A 16,462-nucleotide genomic window follows, 5' to 3' on the forward strand; every position below is an offset into this window, starting at 1 on the left:
CCTGAGTTCAGTCTTCAGGTTAAAGTCGTGTGTCTGTGTGTGTGTGTGTGTGTCTGTGTGTGTGTGTGTTTTCAGGCTAAGCTCATGTCAGAGTGCAGCGGCAGCATCAACAGTGTGAAGAGGGTCAAGCTGATCCTGAACGATGAGGAGGAGCTGGAGGATCCGGGTCTGACCAGCAGCATGGCCGACAAGCAGACCAGCACAGGTAGGACTGCAGACATGAACAAGTCCTTAAACTGCTCGATTTGTTTGACAAACAGTCAAAAAGCCAAAGAAATTTGTTTTTTAATAGTAATAAATGTAGAAAAGCAGCAAATCGTCACGTTTGGGAAGCCGGCACCAACAAAAAGTTTACATCTTTGTTTGATTATTGACTTTCAATCAGCTGTCAAACCTGCCACTTCTCTTTCTTAAGCATTAGCATCCCGCTGATGTGTTGACAGTAACTCGGTTCCTCTGCAGGTGTGATCGAGCGCTGGGAGCTGCTGCAAGCGCAGAAGTTCAACAACGACACAGACGTCAAGCAGGACCTGCAGCAGTGGCAGAAGCTGAACTCCGACCTCTGTGAGGTCACTTCCTGGTTGGGCAGGGTGCTGCCGGAGCTGGAGAGGCTGCAGCGGATCGCGCCGTCCACCGGCATCCGAGACATCGAGGTCAACATCAGGAAACTGAAGGTACAACAATCCCAGAGAGTGAATGTTCTGTATGTCCAGGCTGAAAGGTGTGATCAGGGCGTCTGCAGGTATTCATGGAACACACACACCCACACTGACGCTCTCTTCCTCCTCCCCTGTCCAGGAGATGCAGAAGACTTTCAACAGCTACAAGTGTCTGATGATCTCTGTCAACCTGAGCAGCCGTCACTTCCTGCGGGGCGACAGCGCCGAGCTGCGGGAGCTGCGGGAAGCCCTCGGCTCGGCCAATCGCAGCTGGACGCAGGCCTGCGGCGGCCTGGAGAGCTGGGAGAGGCGGCTGCACTCCGCGCTCATGCAGTGTCAGGTCAGACACGGAGAGTGGATTCACTTTAAATGAGGCGCATTAAAAGACGAGCAGCTCCCGTGACCTTCGACCCCTGTGTTCTTCTTCTTCTTCAGGAGTTTCACGAGACGCTGCACTCTCTGCTGCTGTGGCTCGCGCAGGCCGAGAACAAACTCGCCACAGTGAACGCCGGCGACCCGTTGACGCCACGCTCCATCCTGCTGGAGCACAGAGACACGCTGACGGTGAGCCGAACGCCAAACGCCGCCTCCATCAACTGTTTCTGATTAATTTCCTTACATCAGTCTTTATTTTATCAATTTAGTTAAACACAGCAGATTTTCACTTTCTACAAACACAAACCTTTATTGTTCACACACACAGTGAACAAATGAGACGAGAGAAAACAGTCGAGTTTGGATTTTAGTGTTGGGAAATTGTTTATTCACCTCTTCTCAGATTATTTATTTTGACGCAGTTATGAAATGACTTCACTGTGAGCTTCAACAAGGCACGAATAGAAATGTGCACTTTGATGTAAAACCTCGTCATGAACTTCAGACCACTGTGAAGAGGCGAGACGATCAAACGCAGCTCGGTCCCAGCCGTGCGCTGACTCCTGTGCTCTCTGTCGCCCCCTGCTGCAGACTCTGCAGGAGGAGCTGTGCGGCCGCCAGCGGCAGGCCTCCTCGCTGCAGGAGATCTCCTCTCAGCTCCTCCTGGAGGCCACGGGAGAAGACAGCATCGAGGCCAAGGAGAAGGTCCACGTCATCTGCAACAAGCTGCGTCTCCTGCTGCGACAGGCGGCCGCCGACCTGCACGCCCTGCAGGGAAGACTGGTGGGTCCACTTTTACCTGAGTCTGGTCTGACAGAGCATGAAGGCTCTGCTGTGAGTTTCTCCTTTCTGCTAACAAGTGATAAAACTGAGAATAATTTCATGATCTTATTTGACTGAAGTCTTTCAACAAAACCCTTTATTTCATATTTTTTTCTTAAATTAGCATGTTTTTAATGTAGAGTTGTGAGATAAAACAGCATCAAGTAAACAAAATGATCTAAAGGTGTGTTTGCTGACAGCATCACAAAATCCACCAATTTCCTCCTGACTCCCTGCTTTTAAAGTCAACCATGAGGGTCACACTTTGTTTCATGGGTTTGTAATTTCCAAGAGAATAATCGTACAATTGAAAATATGTAAAACAAACTTTCTAAAGTTCTTTCCAGAAAACTTCTTGGAGAATTCAGAAATTGCAGACTCATTAAATGAAGCATTACAAAGACGTGAAGTTTGTCAAAATCTCTGATCGCACCTTAGAATGAAGCAACACCTGATAGAATATGAAGTAAAATTAGACCTTCAGCGGCTCAGTTTTAGGAGCTTGTTGCCATAGACACAGTCCAGTTTAATCACTGTTTTAAAACCCGACTGCATCAGTGAGTGATCAAGAAGTCAGCATTGGTTTATAGCTATCACATCGGCTACCTGTGAAATCCTCTTTAACCTGTGATACAAAGAAAAGTGACTCCTCTGACTCACCTGTTCAAACGTCTGCCGCCTGCATCAGAGAGAAGTCTAATGTAGTAAAGCAGGAAGCTGTGAACGAGACGAGAAGCTGTCCAAGGTGAAGTCCTGCTGACTCCGAACAGGTTCAGTCAGTCTTATCTCGTGTCTGTTTGCTGTCTGTGTCTCAGGAAACCTGCTCAACCAGCTCCGAGCTGGACAGCATCGGTCTAGGAACCGTCAGCGCTCCTCTGCTGCTGCACAAGGTACACCTGAGCATTTACCTGCACTTCACACCTCAATATTTAATCTTTGCTTCACACCTGAGTATTTACCCTCAGTTTACACCATAATATATATGTCTTAACTTCACACCTCAATATTTACCCTCAGTTTACACCTGAATACTTACCTTGACTTCAAACCTGAGTATTTACCTTCACTTCACAGCGATGGACAAAGAATTCTGATTGTTTAAGTCATTGTAATACTTCACAGTCACGATACTCAGTTAAACTTCAACATTCATGTATGAAAATGGTAAAAATTCAGACTTAACTGTTGTAACTGTTCTGTTTCTACTGATGCATCAAAGTCTGCAATGTTTTACATATTTTAGTGAAAGTCTGAAGTAATATGAAGTGGAACTAAGTAAAGAGAAGTACAATAATTTAGTAAATTTACACCACAAATAATGTGTTTGAGCCAAGTCATGTTGTCACTTGAAAGATGTAAACATGCTTACAATTAGCATGTTAGCTTGTTACATGTCACAGCATCTGTATTCATGTGACCTTGAATCTAAAAGCTCAGTCGAGGCTGAACTGCTTTTACATTTTTATGCAGCCACAGACATCTGCCATAAATCTGGAAACCACTGAGTCTTTGTTTTTAGTTGTAGGTGTCAGGACACAAGTGATTAACCTTTGACCTGTTTGTTGCTGCAGGAGGAGGCCGGTCTACAGGCAGCGACAGCCGGACAACCAGCCGCCAGGAGGAGGGACTCTTCCCCACAGAGACCCCTCTTCTACCGGGTTCTACGAGCCGCCTTCCCCCTTCACCTGCTCTTCTTCATGCTGCTGGTTCTGGCCTGCCTGGTGCCCCTGTCTGAAGAGGACTACAGCTGCACACTGTCCAACAACTTCGCCCGCTCCTTCTACCCGATGCTGCGTTACACCAACGGCCCCCCGCCCACATGAAAACTGCCACGACGCCGGGCGGTGAAGTTCGTCTCAGAGAGATCCTCAACGGACCCGTCATCAGTGTTAAAATACCAACTCAAAGACCCGTTCTTCACCAGGCAGCAGCACCGCCCGCCATGTCTGAAGGCCTCACGTGTGTTTTGACTAAATTTTATTGGTGTATTTAAAAATGTATTTATTGTTTGTGGAGCTCCACAGTTCTAGAAAAAAGAAGCCATACGACCGGTTTGTTTGAAGGTTTTGTCATTTTTTTATACGTAGATTTTCCATCGAACGTCCCCACAGAACATCTCCAACACACATCAAGATTTATTTTGGTATCTACAGTATATTTTCATTTTTGTACTTTCGCTCTCAGCCCTGCGCTCGAATCCGAAGGAAACGGAACGTTATAACCAAAGCATCCAGAAATCGAGACGTAGACGCGCCGTTTTCTACCACTGCAGCTATTTTTACTGTTTTTCATAGAAGGCAGCCAATTGTTGATGGCACATTTTGTACAGAGAAGAGGCGAAATGTTTTTGCTGACTTGCCTTTCTGTAGCCAAGAGAATTTCCACAACTTTATCAGATAATGTACTTTAAATGGTGTTAATGATGAATTTTGTATATAAAGGCAAACTACTGAGAAAGAAATAGGTAAATTATTGTTTCTGTGCGCGAGTGTGACGCTGAGACCTATCAGAGTAATTTAACACGGGGCAATAGTTTGAAATGCTTTTACGTTGTATATCTGTGGCTTTCAAAGTCATTCTGGCTTGTTACACTGAATTTTGAGCCGATGTGATGAAGATATTTTCCTACGATAACGGAAACTCGACTGACATTGTTTTGGCGGTCGTGTTTGGATATTTCAGCAGATCGCTGAACCGAAACGTTTCGTAAAAAGGCACAGATCCTCAAATTAAAGCTGCACGAGGAGATTCTTGACCACTAGGGGGCAGAAAGAGTCTAAATGAAACGACAAACACATTGTTGAGACTGTAGATTTTGCTCGGTGGAAGCGCTACGGCTTGAGAGTCAACCCTCCGGCCTACATGCAGCTGTAAAACCAAAGCAGTTTACAGAGTTGAGAGTTGATTCTCAGTGTGTTTGGAACTATGAGCAACCATTACACGTTCGATTTGAGGCATTTGATTCAATGCAATCTCAAAAATATGGCTTAATTAAGTTTTAAAGGGAGTTTTTTTTTTTAAGATTTGGTTAATGATGCTGCAATATTAGGCAGGAAGTCAAAAGATTAACATCAGCAAACATATCACACTGCCATTTAACACGAGGATGCAGCTGTGTGTTCTTCATATCTAAAAATCTAAACTGTACTTTGTCTTTCATAACTCACCCAACATTGTCCAAGTTGGCCCCACGGAGCGAAGCATCAAGCAGGTTACAACAGGTGGATTATAAAGAAATACAGCTTGTTGTTTATACTGTAATGAAACGCGGTGGATTCACCTGAACGCTGCTCTGAAACACTCTTCAGTTGTTGCTGGTGTCAAAATCGAACAAGCCAGACTTGGAGCAGAACACGAATGTAAGCAATCCTTTGGGCGTTGAATGTAGCTGTGCACATGCACAATCAAAGATCGTTAAATGTAATTTACACGTTAAATGATTTGAAACTCAGTGTTTGTACATAATATCCACCTCGCAGTCAGAGGGGCAGCAGAACAGAAACGAACAACAAAGTGTGTAAAGTTTTATTTTGTGAACTGTTATTTATGGGTTGTATAGATTGACAATAAACCGTGTTTGCCATGATTTGTGACTGCATGTTTTCTGTATCGCTGGGCGGCCGAGAAAGGCCAAAACTTCAACAAGATCTGAGATACGAAAGATGCGTTGTGCACAAACCACCGAGAAATATTTTCAGCATCAGATTTGGATGAACGCTTGTGTGTGTGTGTGCATGCATGTACAAGTCACAGACATCAGGAAAGAAAGGACAGTGGACGTGTATCTGTCTACTAGCAGTGGCAGGAAACTCTGGCACCGAGGTTGAATTTACACTAGCGGAAACGTGGCACAGCTCATGACTGGATGTTAATGACGCGTCTGAGGCGGTTCATCCAAAACGCTGAACCGCTGACGGTTTGGGTTTGTTGCGATCTGAACTTGGACGACGCCGAATGACCGACTGTTCTTTTCCGAGAGAACGGTGGTTTGATTAACGAGGACATAATCAAAAACATCACAGCAAACACGTCAAAAACGGGCTTTAAACATTTAAGGAGCCAACACTTTCTCACGCCTGAGAGGCCAAGAACAATAAACAAACGAGTTTTGGACTTTTCACTTCATGTGTTATCCATTTGACAAAGTGCATAAATTCCAGCAAAGAACACTGATGATTCCATCATGTTCAGTTTGGTTGAATTTGGCAAATCTAACAGTGCAAATACACATTTCTCCCTTTGTTTAGGCTTTTGCATAAATCTCCAATTACTTTGCATTAAATAAATATGTAAAAAATAAGTTTGTTCACTACCTGCACCAAGATTGTTTGATTAAGTGAACATCTGCTGCAGGTAAGACGTCAGTTAAAATCCACTTTGTGAATAAGCTCAAAGGGGGTTTGTATTGTAAAAAAAAATTGTAATTTAAGAGCATTTTCCGGTCTGATATACAAAATACTGAATATTGTACAGTATGTACAAAGAAGTCAGTGTGCTGAGTCAGTATTTTAATAAAACTATTTGTACAGAAATCCTCTGCTGTTTTTTAAAAAAAAATTATGTTAAAAAGATTTACCTCTAACAAATCACTACATTGATCTGCTCTGTTTTTTTCATTTAAACAGTTTGAAAAAGCAAAGATTGCATATAAATTAGGCAAGTTAGCTTGTTTTGCATTACACTGATGTTAGCATGAACATGCATAAGAATGGTAACATTTAGCATGTTAGCGTCACTCTTGAAGTACTGCTAAAGCTAGCTAGAATTCAATCATTACAGGTATGTCATCAGCATAAGTATATAAATCTATCAAATGTAAATCCGTGGCAACTTAAATAGGACTATGTTTTTTTTTCTCCTTAGCCAGTACCAAGTTATTTAATTCAGTGTAGCTAGACATTGCTAACATGCTAATGTATGTCATCACAAATACAATTAGCATGTCACCATGTTCATATTTAACGTACATTTATTGTACATATGAATGTACATTGTACATTTTTTCTCTAAAGGTCCCAAGTATGTTTGAATGTTAGCTTAAGTGCTAATTTACTGTACATATGACGACATGCACACGATAAGCATGTTCACATACTAATCTTAATCATGTAATGTTTAACATGTTACCATCTTGAAATACATGGTTAGCATGCTAACATTCAGTTAGCTTTCATAAGTAACTCAGTCATTAGCCTTAGATTAATGTGCAACAACTCAAAGTCCACTTACTCACTTTTTCTGAGCTCTCACTCATTCTGAAGTCAAAAGTGAACTTTAATGCTCAAATGTTTACATATTTACTGTTTTCCTGGTAATTTCATTCAGAGAAACATGCTAACAGTACATAGATTTCTACATTGCTAATGTGGTCAAGTCAGCATTTTAACATACTTTACATGTACAAGTACCTTTACCTGTGATGTTTAGCATGATAATTAGCTAGCGTAAATACCGCTGAGGCTGACTGAACTTATTTATTTTTTTAAAGTTGTGATGAATTTACGTCAACATGCAGTAAATAAGCGTTAGGTTAAATTTGACAGGTTTTTTCTGTTTACTGGTGCCACATAATTGAATTCATTATGACATGCTAACATATGCTAACATAAGGTTTGGCATGTTAGCTTGTCACATTGTTAACGTATGGCTTACAGAGTGCAGTTAGCAGGTCACAATGAATACAATTAGTACATTAGGATTATAACATACACACTGCAAGTAAACTAATATATTTACATGATATCTACATGTTAAGAGCTTCGGTGGTGAATTTAGAGCAACTTAATTAATTGCATTGAGTTAAATTTGACTTAAACTGTTCAGTTCTGCTGGTGCCAAGTGTTGATTTTAGATCAAATCTGTGCCACATAGTGTAAATCCAGCCTTAGTTTAACCACATGAACAGAGAAGAAATCCGGCTAACAGTCATTTTGATGAAAGGCCACAAACCGCCGCTTCTCGACTCCGCCGACACTCGCAGTTAGTACAAAGAGTAGAAAAATCCTGGACGAACGGGCTCCGATTCAAACACCAAAGTACACAATAGTAGTGACGGAGAAAAACACCACAGTGGGATAGAAAACGCTGCCCCGTTTTAAGATATACGACTACCAACTGGAAATATCAAGCACATGCACGATGCTGCCGACGGCTTGTTCTGGATGTTACACCGACGTGAAAAAACACATAGAAATACTGCATATCAAAAAAAGAGCTTACTGGCAGAGGTGATGTAGTGCACATTCACAGGAAACGTTTACGCACACAAAATATACATTCAATCAAAAACAGGGTTTTTTTTTCCAAAGACTAAAAACATCTAAACGAGAAAAACTTTACCTCACAACAGCACTTTGTTTTTGTTTTTTTTAAGTCATCCTTTTTTTTTTTTTTGCTTCCTCCTCTCGATCTTTGGGGGATGAAGAGCCTTTAGGGTTCAGTCTCAGTTTGGCTCTTACAGTCCTGTCACTAAGGCCGTTTCCATGACGACCCGATCAGGGCTCATGTAGTCTGTTGGTTCCGCCGATGGAGCTGCTTCTCCCGCCTCCAGGGACCACTGCTCCGGGTGGATGTAACTGTGAGGAAAGTTACTGCAGTTATTCACCACAGTGAGGTAAATCAGTACACAAGTGCGGTTCTGAAAGTATTTCTACTTTTTCTTTAACTTTCTTTCCTTTCCTTTCCTTTCCTCTCTCCATCTCCTTTCCTCCCTTTTCCCCTCATCCCTTCCCTTTCTCATCTGTCCTAATTTCTTCACTTCCTTCCATCCTTTTCTTTCTCCTTTCCATCACTCCATCCCTTCTCTCTGCTTTACAACTGTCCACCTTCTGTTCTTTACTTCTTTCCTTTCTTCTGTCTTTTCCTTCTTTCTTCAACTGACCTAAAAGCGTGAAAAAACCCAAAACTCTTCATATTTTTCTTTTTTTTTCCTCCAAACTAAAACATCTCCTCGTCACCTTGATGCTTTTAATCAAGTAAAACCCTGCATGTGTTTTATTCCTGGTGGTAAAATGTCCTCGGTTCCTTCAGTAACTTACTCATTGCTGTCCACGTGAGACGCCACTAGACTCTGAAATGGAGGTGAGGACTGGAGGGGCGGAGCCTGCAGGTCCGGGGCCTCGGTGGGCCCACGTGGAGGCACGGCGGCGTGGTCGGCGGCGGTCTGGTCCGAGCCCGGCTGCAGGTGCGGCGCAGGTTGCGGGTACTGGTGCTGGTCGGAGTAAGTGTCGGAGCTCGGCGAGGACGACGGCTGACTGCTGCCGCCGGACGTGTTGGCGTCCAGCATCTCCAGGAGGAGGTCGTAGACCAGCACAACATTCTTCCTCTTCATGGTGGACAGGTGGTCCATGCCTTTGTTACTGGAGAAAGAGAAGAGCGAGAGAATCACACGTTACAGGTCGAATCGCACAAATCACGACGCCGTTTTAAGCATCGGGAGGAGGACGAGGATGTGTTAGCGAGCAGCAGCGAACGTCTGTGAGCATGCGGTCTTTTCCCGCCGTACCTGACGTGGCGGATGTGGGACAGCAGCATGGTGAGGTGTCCGAGGCGCAGAGTCTGCTGCTGGGTCGACAGGCCCAGCTTGGAAATGGCCCAGACCAGAGCGTCGATCACGGAGTCCAGCAGGCGCAGCAGCTTGTTCCTGCTCTCCAGCTCCTCGGCTGTCTGAGGGGAGCTCGTACACAGATCTGCAACACACGGCACAGAAACCTTCAGCTTCAATACTGATCAATACTCATCTGTCATTAGTTACTGGATGAGATCCGCTGACGCTGCTTTGACACTTTCAGTTCGTTTGCTCTGATCTGAATCAGCTGATGAGTCGATGAACTTCCCGTTGGTTGGCCATGTGAGAACACTCTCTCATTGGTCAGATGTAGATGTAGAAGATAAACACAGGAAGAAGATCCTGGCCAAAAAACACGTCTACTCTGCTCTGGTCCAGGTTGTACTTTGATTGATTCTCCGGTTAGTTGCTGACAGCTCACCTGCACCCCGCCATGCAGAGCACACCTGGCTACAGGAGCTGCTTCACTCAAGCTGGATTGGATCAAGTTCCTGTTCCCACTACAAACAAGCTGCTCCAGAATTCATTTGGGACCGGAGTGAAACCACTTCCTCTAAAGGGTCTCGGTGTGGCTGTTCTGGTTTGCACCAGAGTGTGAGCACTGTGTTCACAAACGAGTCACGCTGAACCAGAATCTGATTTAACTGGACTAAAAAGTGCAGGTGTGAAAACACCTTTAGAAGCTCTTCTGGATCGAAGGATCGGGATAGAAAGTGATGACGATCGGTTTCAGCTGCTGGACTGAAGAACGAGACGAAGCTTTTCTTCGAGACTTCAGAGAATTAGAGCTAACGATTTTAAATCATGAGATATTCATACCAGGAGCAGCATCACATTGTTTCAGGGTTCAGGTGAGACGTCTGACAGAAACACACTTAAAGTGTGTTTGCCGACATCTTCGGTCCTTTTAAGGCAACTAAAAACAGCAAGTGATGAGAATGAAGACCGAAGTTTTCCGAGGCCGCCTCACACAACCCGATGAAAACCTCTCGCACGTTAAAGCCGAGCGTCTTCGATCAAACAGTAACGTCCACATCTGGCCCCGCGGCTCATTGACGACCGCCGCCGACGTCACAACAGCGTTCCAGGGCGGTACAGAGGAGACGCCGTAGATCACCGTCCGCCCACCACCGCGACAGACTGAGCAGCTGAGCCGCCGCCCGCCATCTGTCAAAATACATAAATCCTCAGATTCCTCCCCGATCTCTTCGACTCCTCACACTCAGTTTCACTTCTTTCACAATTTGTTCTTCTGTTCGTTCCAGCTGCAGAGAAGCAGACAAACAGAGTCTGTGTGTGTGTGTGTGTGTTGTGTGTGTGAATGAACTTTGTTAAACTCTGGGGGGACGGGCAGAGAGGTCGACGGCCTCGATGAGACCTGTCTAGCGGCTGCTGGTGGTGCTGGGTGAGGGGGGGGGGGGCACTGTGACCGCTGGGGAAACATGAAAGGTTCAAATACAAAAGGCAGTAAAGTCCATCTTCACAGGTCATTTAACCGCGACGCATGACGTGGTTTATTCCGTCAGACCTCTGCCACTGCTTAAACCCGCAGTCTGCGTTTCTGCCACTAGGGGTCTCTCAATCGACACGATAACAGAAGACGCAGTTTGCGAAGTCGCGCGGGATCACGGCCGCCGTTGTCTTCGTTGTTAAACGGCAGGTTTTATTCACGTTAGCCGACTTCCTTCCTCGCTCTGTCACCTTTCATCCCTGAAGCTACAGCAACTAGATGGAGTAAAGGTGAGCAAATGAAACGCACCGTCACCTTGAATTAGATTAAATAGATAATGTGAGGATGCGGCTCAGCAAAATATCTCATGGGTTTAGTCCTTTTACTGCAGAAATGTTTCATATTATACCTTTAAAGGTGCTAAGTGATTGTTTCATGTAAATTTGGATGGAACCAAACGCTGAATACCAGCAGTAGTTGTTGTCAAAGAGAGGAACAGCTCTGGATTTAGTGGCCGGGAACGCATGCAGAGGGTCGGGTTGTAGCAGCAGCTGCCATTTAGCTCATGATGAGGTCACCGCTCGTGATGTCTTTCGACCGTCTAGACCGACAAAATGTGACGGGAGAAAAAAAAACCTTGAAATCCGATCAAATGATTGGATGATTTGCTATTGATCCCGGACACAAATCAGCTTTTCTCAGCACCGTCAGAACAAATCTGTGACATCTGGAAAAACATTTGAGAAGCCCCTTTTTTTTTTTTTCCTTCTTCGCCTCACAGTTCAGGAGTCACGACTGAAACTCTTCCGTGATTCAGAAACTAATTTCAAAGGAAACGGCTGAGTCGTGTTTTCTAGGTCTCAGAGGTTAGACTCACTGGAGTTGAGGAGGATCATGGCCTTCAGACAGACGTACTCCTCCCTCTGAAGCTTCAGCTCACGAAACCGAGAGGTGGCAGCCAGCAGCATGTCGAAAATCTCCATGATGCCCTCCACGCACTGTCCCTCCTCCCTGCAGGGACAGACAACGTCAGAGAGGGGGGAGGAGGAGGAGGAGGAGGAGGAGAAGGAGAGCCACGGAGAGGCAAAAGGAGGAGGAAAACAAAGGGATGAAAGAAGAGACAGACAGAGAGGGAACATGAGCTTTAGCTTTGACGTTCATCAGTAACGGAGCCAATAAAGCTTTTTTGAATTTGAGATTGTCCAAAAAGGATCAAGGGGGGGGGGGGGGGGGGGGCAGAACAAAGAGAAAGAGGTGAAAAGGGAGGAGGAGGAGAAGAGGAGAGAGTGATCATGGGAGATAAACATTCGAGGAATGCAAGTACATTTACTCAAGTACTGTGTTTATAAGTACACATTCAAAGTACTTGTACTTGGGAATTTCCATTTTCTACAACTTTATACTTCTACTCTTCTATAAGTTTTTACTCCATTACATTTGTCTGACAGCTTTAGGTACTCGCTACTTACAAGTTTTAATACCCTTCCTGTCCAGTGAAAACCACGTATCTCCAGATGTGTTGATGTTGAATGAATTGAATACAGTACTTTTACTTGAAATGGAGTATTTTCACAGTGTGGTATTAATACTTTTACTGAAGTAAAGGATCTGATTACTTCCTCCACCTCTGGGGATGAAGAAAAACAGTTCTTACAGAGCCAGGAAGTAAAATATTTGATCAGTTATTACCTCATTTATGAATTGGAAAAGCAAAGGGTTCAATATACTGAGAGCAGTAACTTTATGGGTGTAAATCAGATTGGGATGGGATCTCAGGTGTAAATGCATCTATACAGCATGATAAAATGATAAAGGTCACCTGACTCATACGGCCCATCCCTGGCATTACCTCCCTCGGCCTGAGACGAGCCGTGTTTGTCCACCCGTCCTGCCTTTCACAATGCAGCCAGACCAGAGACACTGCAAAGAACTACAAATCCCTGGCTGCAGCACTCTCCTCTTCTTTAAAGAGGGAAGTCCACACTACAACAACAAACACATGTCTCTAACACAACTGGAAAGGTTTTCCAGATCGAGGACGGTCTGATGCAGCTCTGTTGTGCTGGATCGGGACAATCCTGCACCAGCAGGCCCAGGCCCGGAGCTCTCACTCTGCTCTCCATCCTCAGAACGTGAATATTAGATTGTGAAAAAGCTACATTTTTACAGAATGAGGTCGATTTTTGTTTGGATTTCTTCTGCACTGTGAATAAAGGCATCAACCAATCACGATGTGCAGAACAGACGTCACATCACAACTCCTAATGACAACGGCAAAGCTGCTGATGGTGTTTCTCATCACCCTCAAAGGACACAGTAACTATGTAAGGGACAATGTATAGTGAGCAGGTTCCTATGGAGAGATAAACCCCGACAGGACGACATAGAAACCCGACGCCAAGCGGAAGACATGGACATAAGACATGGAAATAAGACATGGACATAAGACATGGACATTAGACAAGGACATTAGACATGGACATAAGACATGGACATACATGCTGGACAGTCACGGTCGGGTATTTCGTGCTTTCGGGTCATTTTTTTTTGTGAGCTCCTCAAACCAAATTCTGATCAACTATTTTGAATTGAATCTTAAATCTTCTACAAAGAAAATTGATTAATAATTATTAGGTGTGAACGGAAAGGCCTGTGTGTCCTCTTTGTCTTTGTTTGACAGATCAAACGTTAACACCAGGTGTGAATGGGGTCACAATGGGACCCGATGAACCTGTAACGGTAACAAAACACTAAGATCACACAATAAACTCCTTACAGTTGTGATAATATAACAATGGGTACCGTTTCCATGACAACACCTGTCTCATTAGGCCTGAACCTGCATCTGGACTAACTGAACTCTATAACAGATGGATCAAATGTGTGCAGAGGAGCCAGATTCTGTCCTTATTGAGCAAATATCTGCTGATTTAAACCCTAATTTTCTGATTTAAAGTTGTTGTACAGCCGTTTGCACAACATCAAACACTGTTGCACTGAAGCAGCTACGTCTCCAGAAATATGATTATTGGTATTCAAAGCTGCATAAAACAGATGCTTAGTTCCAAATAGTTATTTAATATCATCAATATTATTGTATCATGGTTCCAAACTGTGGTTGCTGATTGTCTGATGATCAGGCTGAACTGCTGCTTTGTTTGGAGAGACGTGGGCGTTCGTTCTGAGGCCTGGACCCAGGTGAGCCGCTAGAATCTGAACGCTTCAATCGCGACCCGGCCCTGCTGCCGACAGCTTCCTGGTTGGCAGGTGTGTTATCTCCACATGATAACAGTTAGCGCTGACAAAGTCAACCTAAGTGCTGCGTTAATGCTGTAATTACAATAACAACAGCACATCAGAGATGCAAAACAAACTCTGAGGATCTGGATCCGACCCCAGGCGTCACCACTGGGATGTAAATGAACGCGCTGAACTGGAGGAATCTTCTAAGATTCCTCACTTCTGTTCCCAAAACAATCCCGAAAGTGTTGATTAGCTACAAAAACATTAACTATGGCCCCGTTATCTTGCAAAACTTTGCACCTCAGACATGAAAAATTCCTGTTTTTTTTGAGTCTTGAGGCTTCCAACTCACAATGTGAAAAAGTCTCGTGATTTGTAAAAACCCACAATGATAATTTAGTGAAACAGTGATGGTGAAAGAAGTTGGCAACAAAATGTGACGAGAGAGAGAGAGAATGAAAGATCCAGAGGGCAGAAAGAGTCGATCAGAGAGAGGGAACTGCTGTCTGGCTTCAGTCAGTGGATGGATTTGCATCCAGGATGTTGTCCTGAGCTGTCCAAGGAGAAAGGGCTACCGCAGGCTGACGGGGACCCCTCCACACAGAAAAATAAGTCTGTGTTATGAAAACACACCCAAGGTTAACCTAAGCCTATAGTGACAGTTTCCGTGGCGGTGGGGGAAGAAAGGTCAAACACCAAACTCAACCCAGCTTCGTCTGCTTCCACTGTCCTCATTAATTTACTCTTATTAAAGTACATTTATGAAGTCAATGGAATCCTAATTAAAGCGCCACGTTGTCCAAGAACTATTAAAACACATCAGTGAGCCACACGTTGCTCCGACTGACGTCTCTTCATTACCATGAACACACACACTGTAGTTTAATCTGACCCACACACACCGTCCTGCTGCCATGAACACTCACTACAGCAACAGCTGTGGATTAATCCGCTGCTGAAAATAGTCCCAACAAATGCTCTATTTCCTCCTGTTTGAGTAACGTTTGCTGAAAACGACAAAACTGAGGGAGCCACAGAGAGCTGTTGCTAGTGACTGACAAGAACTGTCAAAAGTACAACGGCAAAATTCTATTAAAGATAAACATGTCGAATATATATTAATACATATAAAAACATGTCAACTTATATAAAATGCAAGCACAAAAAAAGCTTGCTATATGTTTGATATGGTCATGCACACTGCTGCACATCAACAACCATCACAGCCAAACACCTGAACGTGACTTCCTGTCGTCATTCGGCTGCGCTGAAGAAGAACACGTTGCTTTAAAGTGTCTTTAACTGCTGCCGCTGCTGACAGGAGTAAATCTGCTGCAGCTCATCGGGGAATGCAAACCGCTGGCAGCTCGATCGCAGCGTGTTTAGCATGAATATGAAGGGTGAAGGGGGGTGTCAGGATCAGCCCACTGCTGTCTGGCCGAAGTTGAAGGTCAGCGTGGAAGAGGACAGCAAATGATAAAAAAGACACTTGGCAAGAAAATGAGCCGGCAGCGGAGAGGAAGCAGAGATATATCTGCAACTGTTCAAGGCCTGATCGCCCCCCCCCCATTCACTGTGTGACGTCAAGCCGTCATCGGAGTGTAACGGCGTGGGAAGACGATACTGTAAACACAATCTACGTATCATCAGCTCACCTTTGTTCACGCTTTTGAGAATCAAGTGCCACGAAGTTGAGTGAAGAGAGAAACAGGCCTTTGTTTGAGACGGACTATTATTAGAGACAGAACGTCCTGCTGCAGCGCTCGAGTAAACATGAACATCCTTTAAGTAAAAGTAATGAAATCTGTTAAAATGCTCCGTTAAAGGCAAATATTTGACTTAAGTAAAACAATTATTTCAGCTGAACACACTCAAGTACTTACTTACTTATTACTAGTAATGTCTTCAAGGAGTATTTTAATGTCAGAGCAGGTCAAGATGAAGATACGTCTTTGTTTGCTGTTGTGTAGTTTAACCTATTACAATGTGCTATGTTATATATTAAATATAAATCTGCTAAATACTTAGTAACAGCAGCTCTCAAAGAGTATTTGTAAAAGCAAAAAGTCAAATATTTCCTTTTGAAAAGCAGTTTAAAAAGAGAAAAACTTAAATAGAATGATGGTTTCACCACTGATCAACTAATTCATCTGTTAGTTTTCATGTTTGACGTGAATTAATTAATTAGTGAGTGAGAACAGTGTTTCTGTTAATTGATTCTACTGTGCATTACTCCAGGTTAAGATACTGTTAATGAAATTCAACACGTCTCGCAGATGTTCCACAATAAAGGTTTTCATATGAAGCAAAGAGATTGCAAAAGACCTCATAGACTCATTGACACAC

At 43.9% G+C, this 16,462-nt stretch overlaps 2 protein-coding genes across 2 annotated transcripts in view; one reads left to right on the forward strand and one right to left on the reverse strand.

Annotated features, from left to right (window-relative positions):
- The window catches only part of syne2b (spectrin repeat containing, nuclear envelope 2b), a 127,254-nt gene extending 121,812 nt beyond the window's left edge, over nucleotides 1–5,442 (forward strand). Inside the window, 6 exon segments of the mRNA XM_041953978.1 lie at nucleotides 76–191; nucleotides 422–674; nucleotides 799–999; nucleotides 1,095–1,223; nucleotides 1,626–1,865; nucleotides 3,434–5,442. Coding sequence (XP_041809912.1) covers nucleotides 76–191; nucleotides 422–674; nucleotides 799–999; nucleotides 1,095–1,223; nucleotides 1,626–1,865; nucleotides 3,434–3,679 — 1,185 coding nt within the window. The 3' untranslated portion in view covers nucleotides 3,680–5,442.
- esr2b (estrogen receptor 2b) overlaps nucleotides 3,411–16,462 on the reverse strand; it is a 33,696-nt gene continuing 20,644 nt past the window's right edge. Inside the window, exons 7-10 of the mRNA XM_041953187.1 lie at nucleotides 11,751–11,884; nucleotides 9,361–9,544; nucleotides 8,894–9,214; nucleotides 3,411–8,431 (exon numbers count right to left, since the gene is read on the reverse strand). Coding sequence (XP_041809121.1) covers nucleotides 8,311–8,431; nucleotides 8,894–9,214; nucleotides 9,361–9,544; nucleotides 11,751–11,884 — 760 coding nt within the window. The 3' untranslated portion in view covers nucleotides 3,411–8,310. The remainder of the gene's footprint in view (nucleotides 8,432–8,893; nucleotides 9,215–9,360; nucleotides 9,545–11,750; nucleotides 11,885–16,462) is intronic.

Source organism: Chelmon rostratus, chromosome 15, assembly GCF_017976325.1.
Source record: "Chelmon rostratus isolate fCheRos1 chromosome 15, fCheRos1.pri, whole genome shotgun sequence".
In the NCBI taxonomy this organism is placed as follows: domain Eukaryota; kingdom Metazoa; phylum Chordata; class Actinopteri; order Chaetodontiformes; family Chaetodontidae; genus Chelmon; species Chelmon rostratus.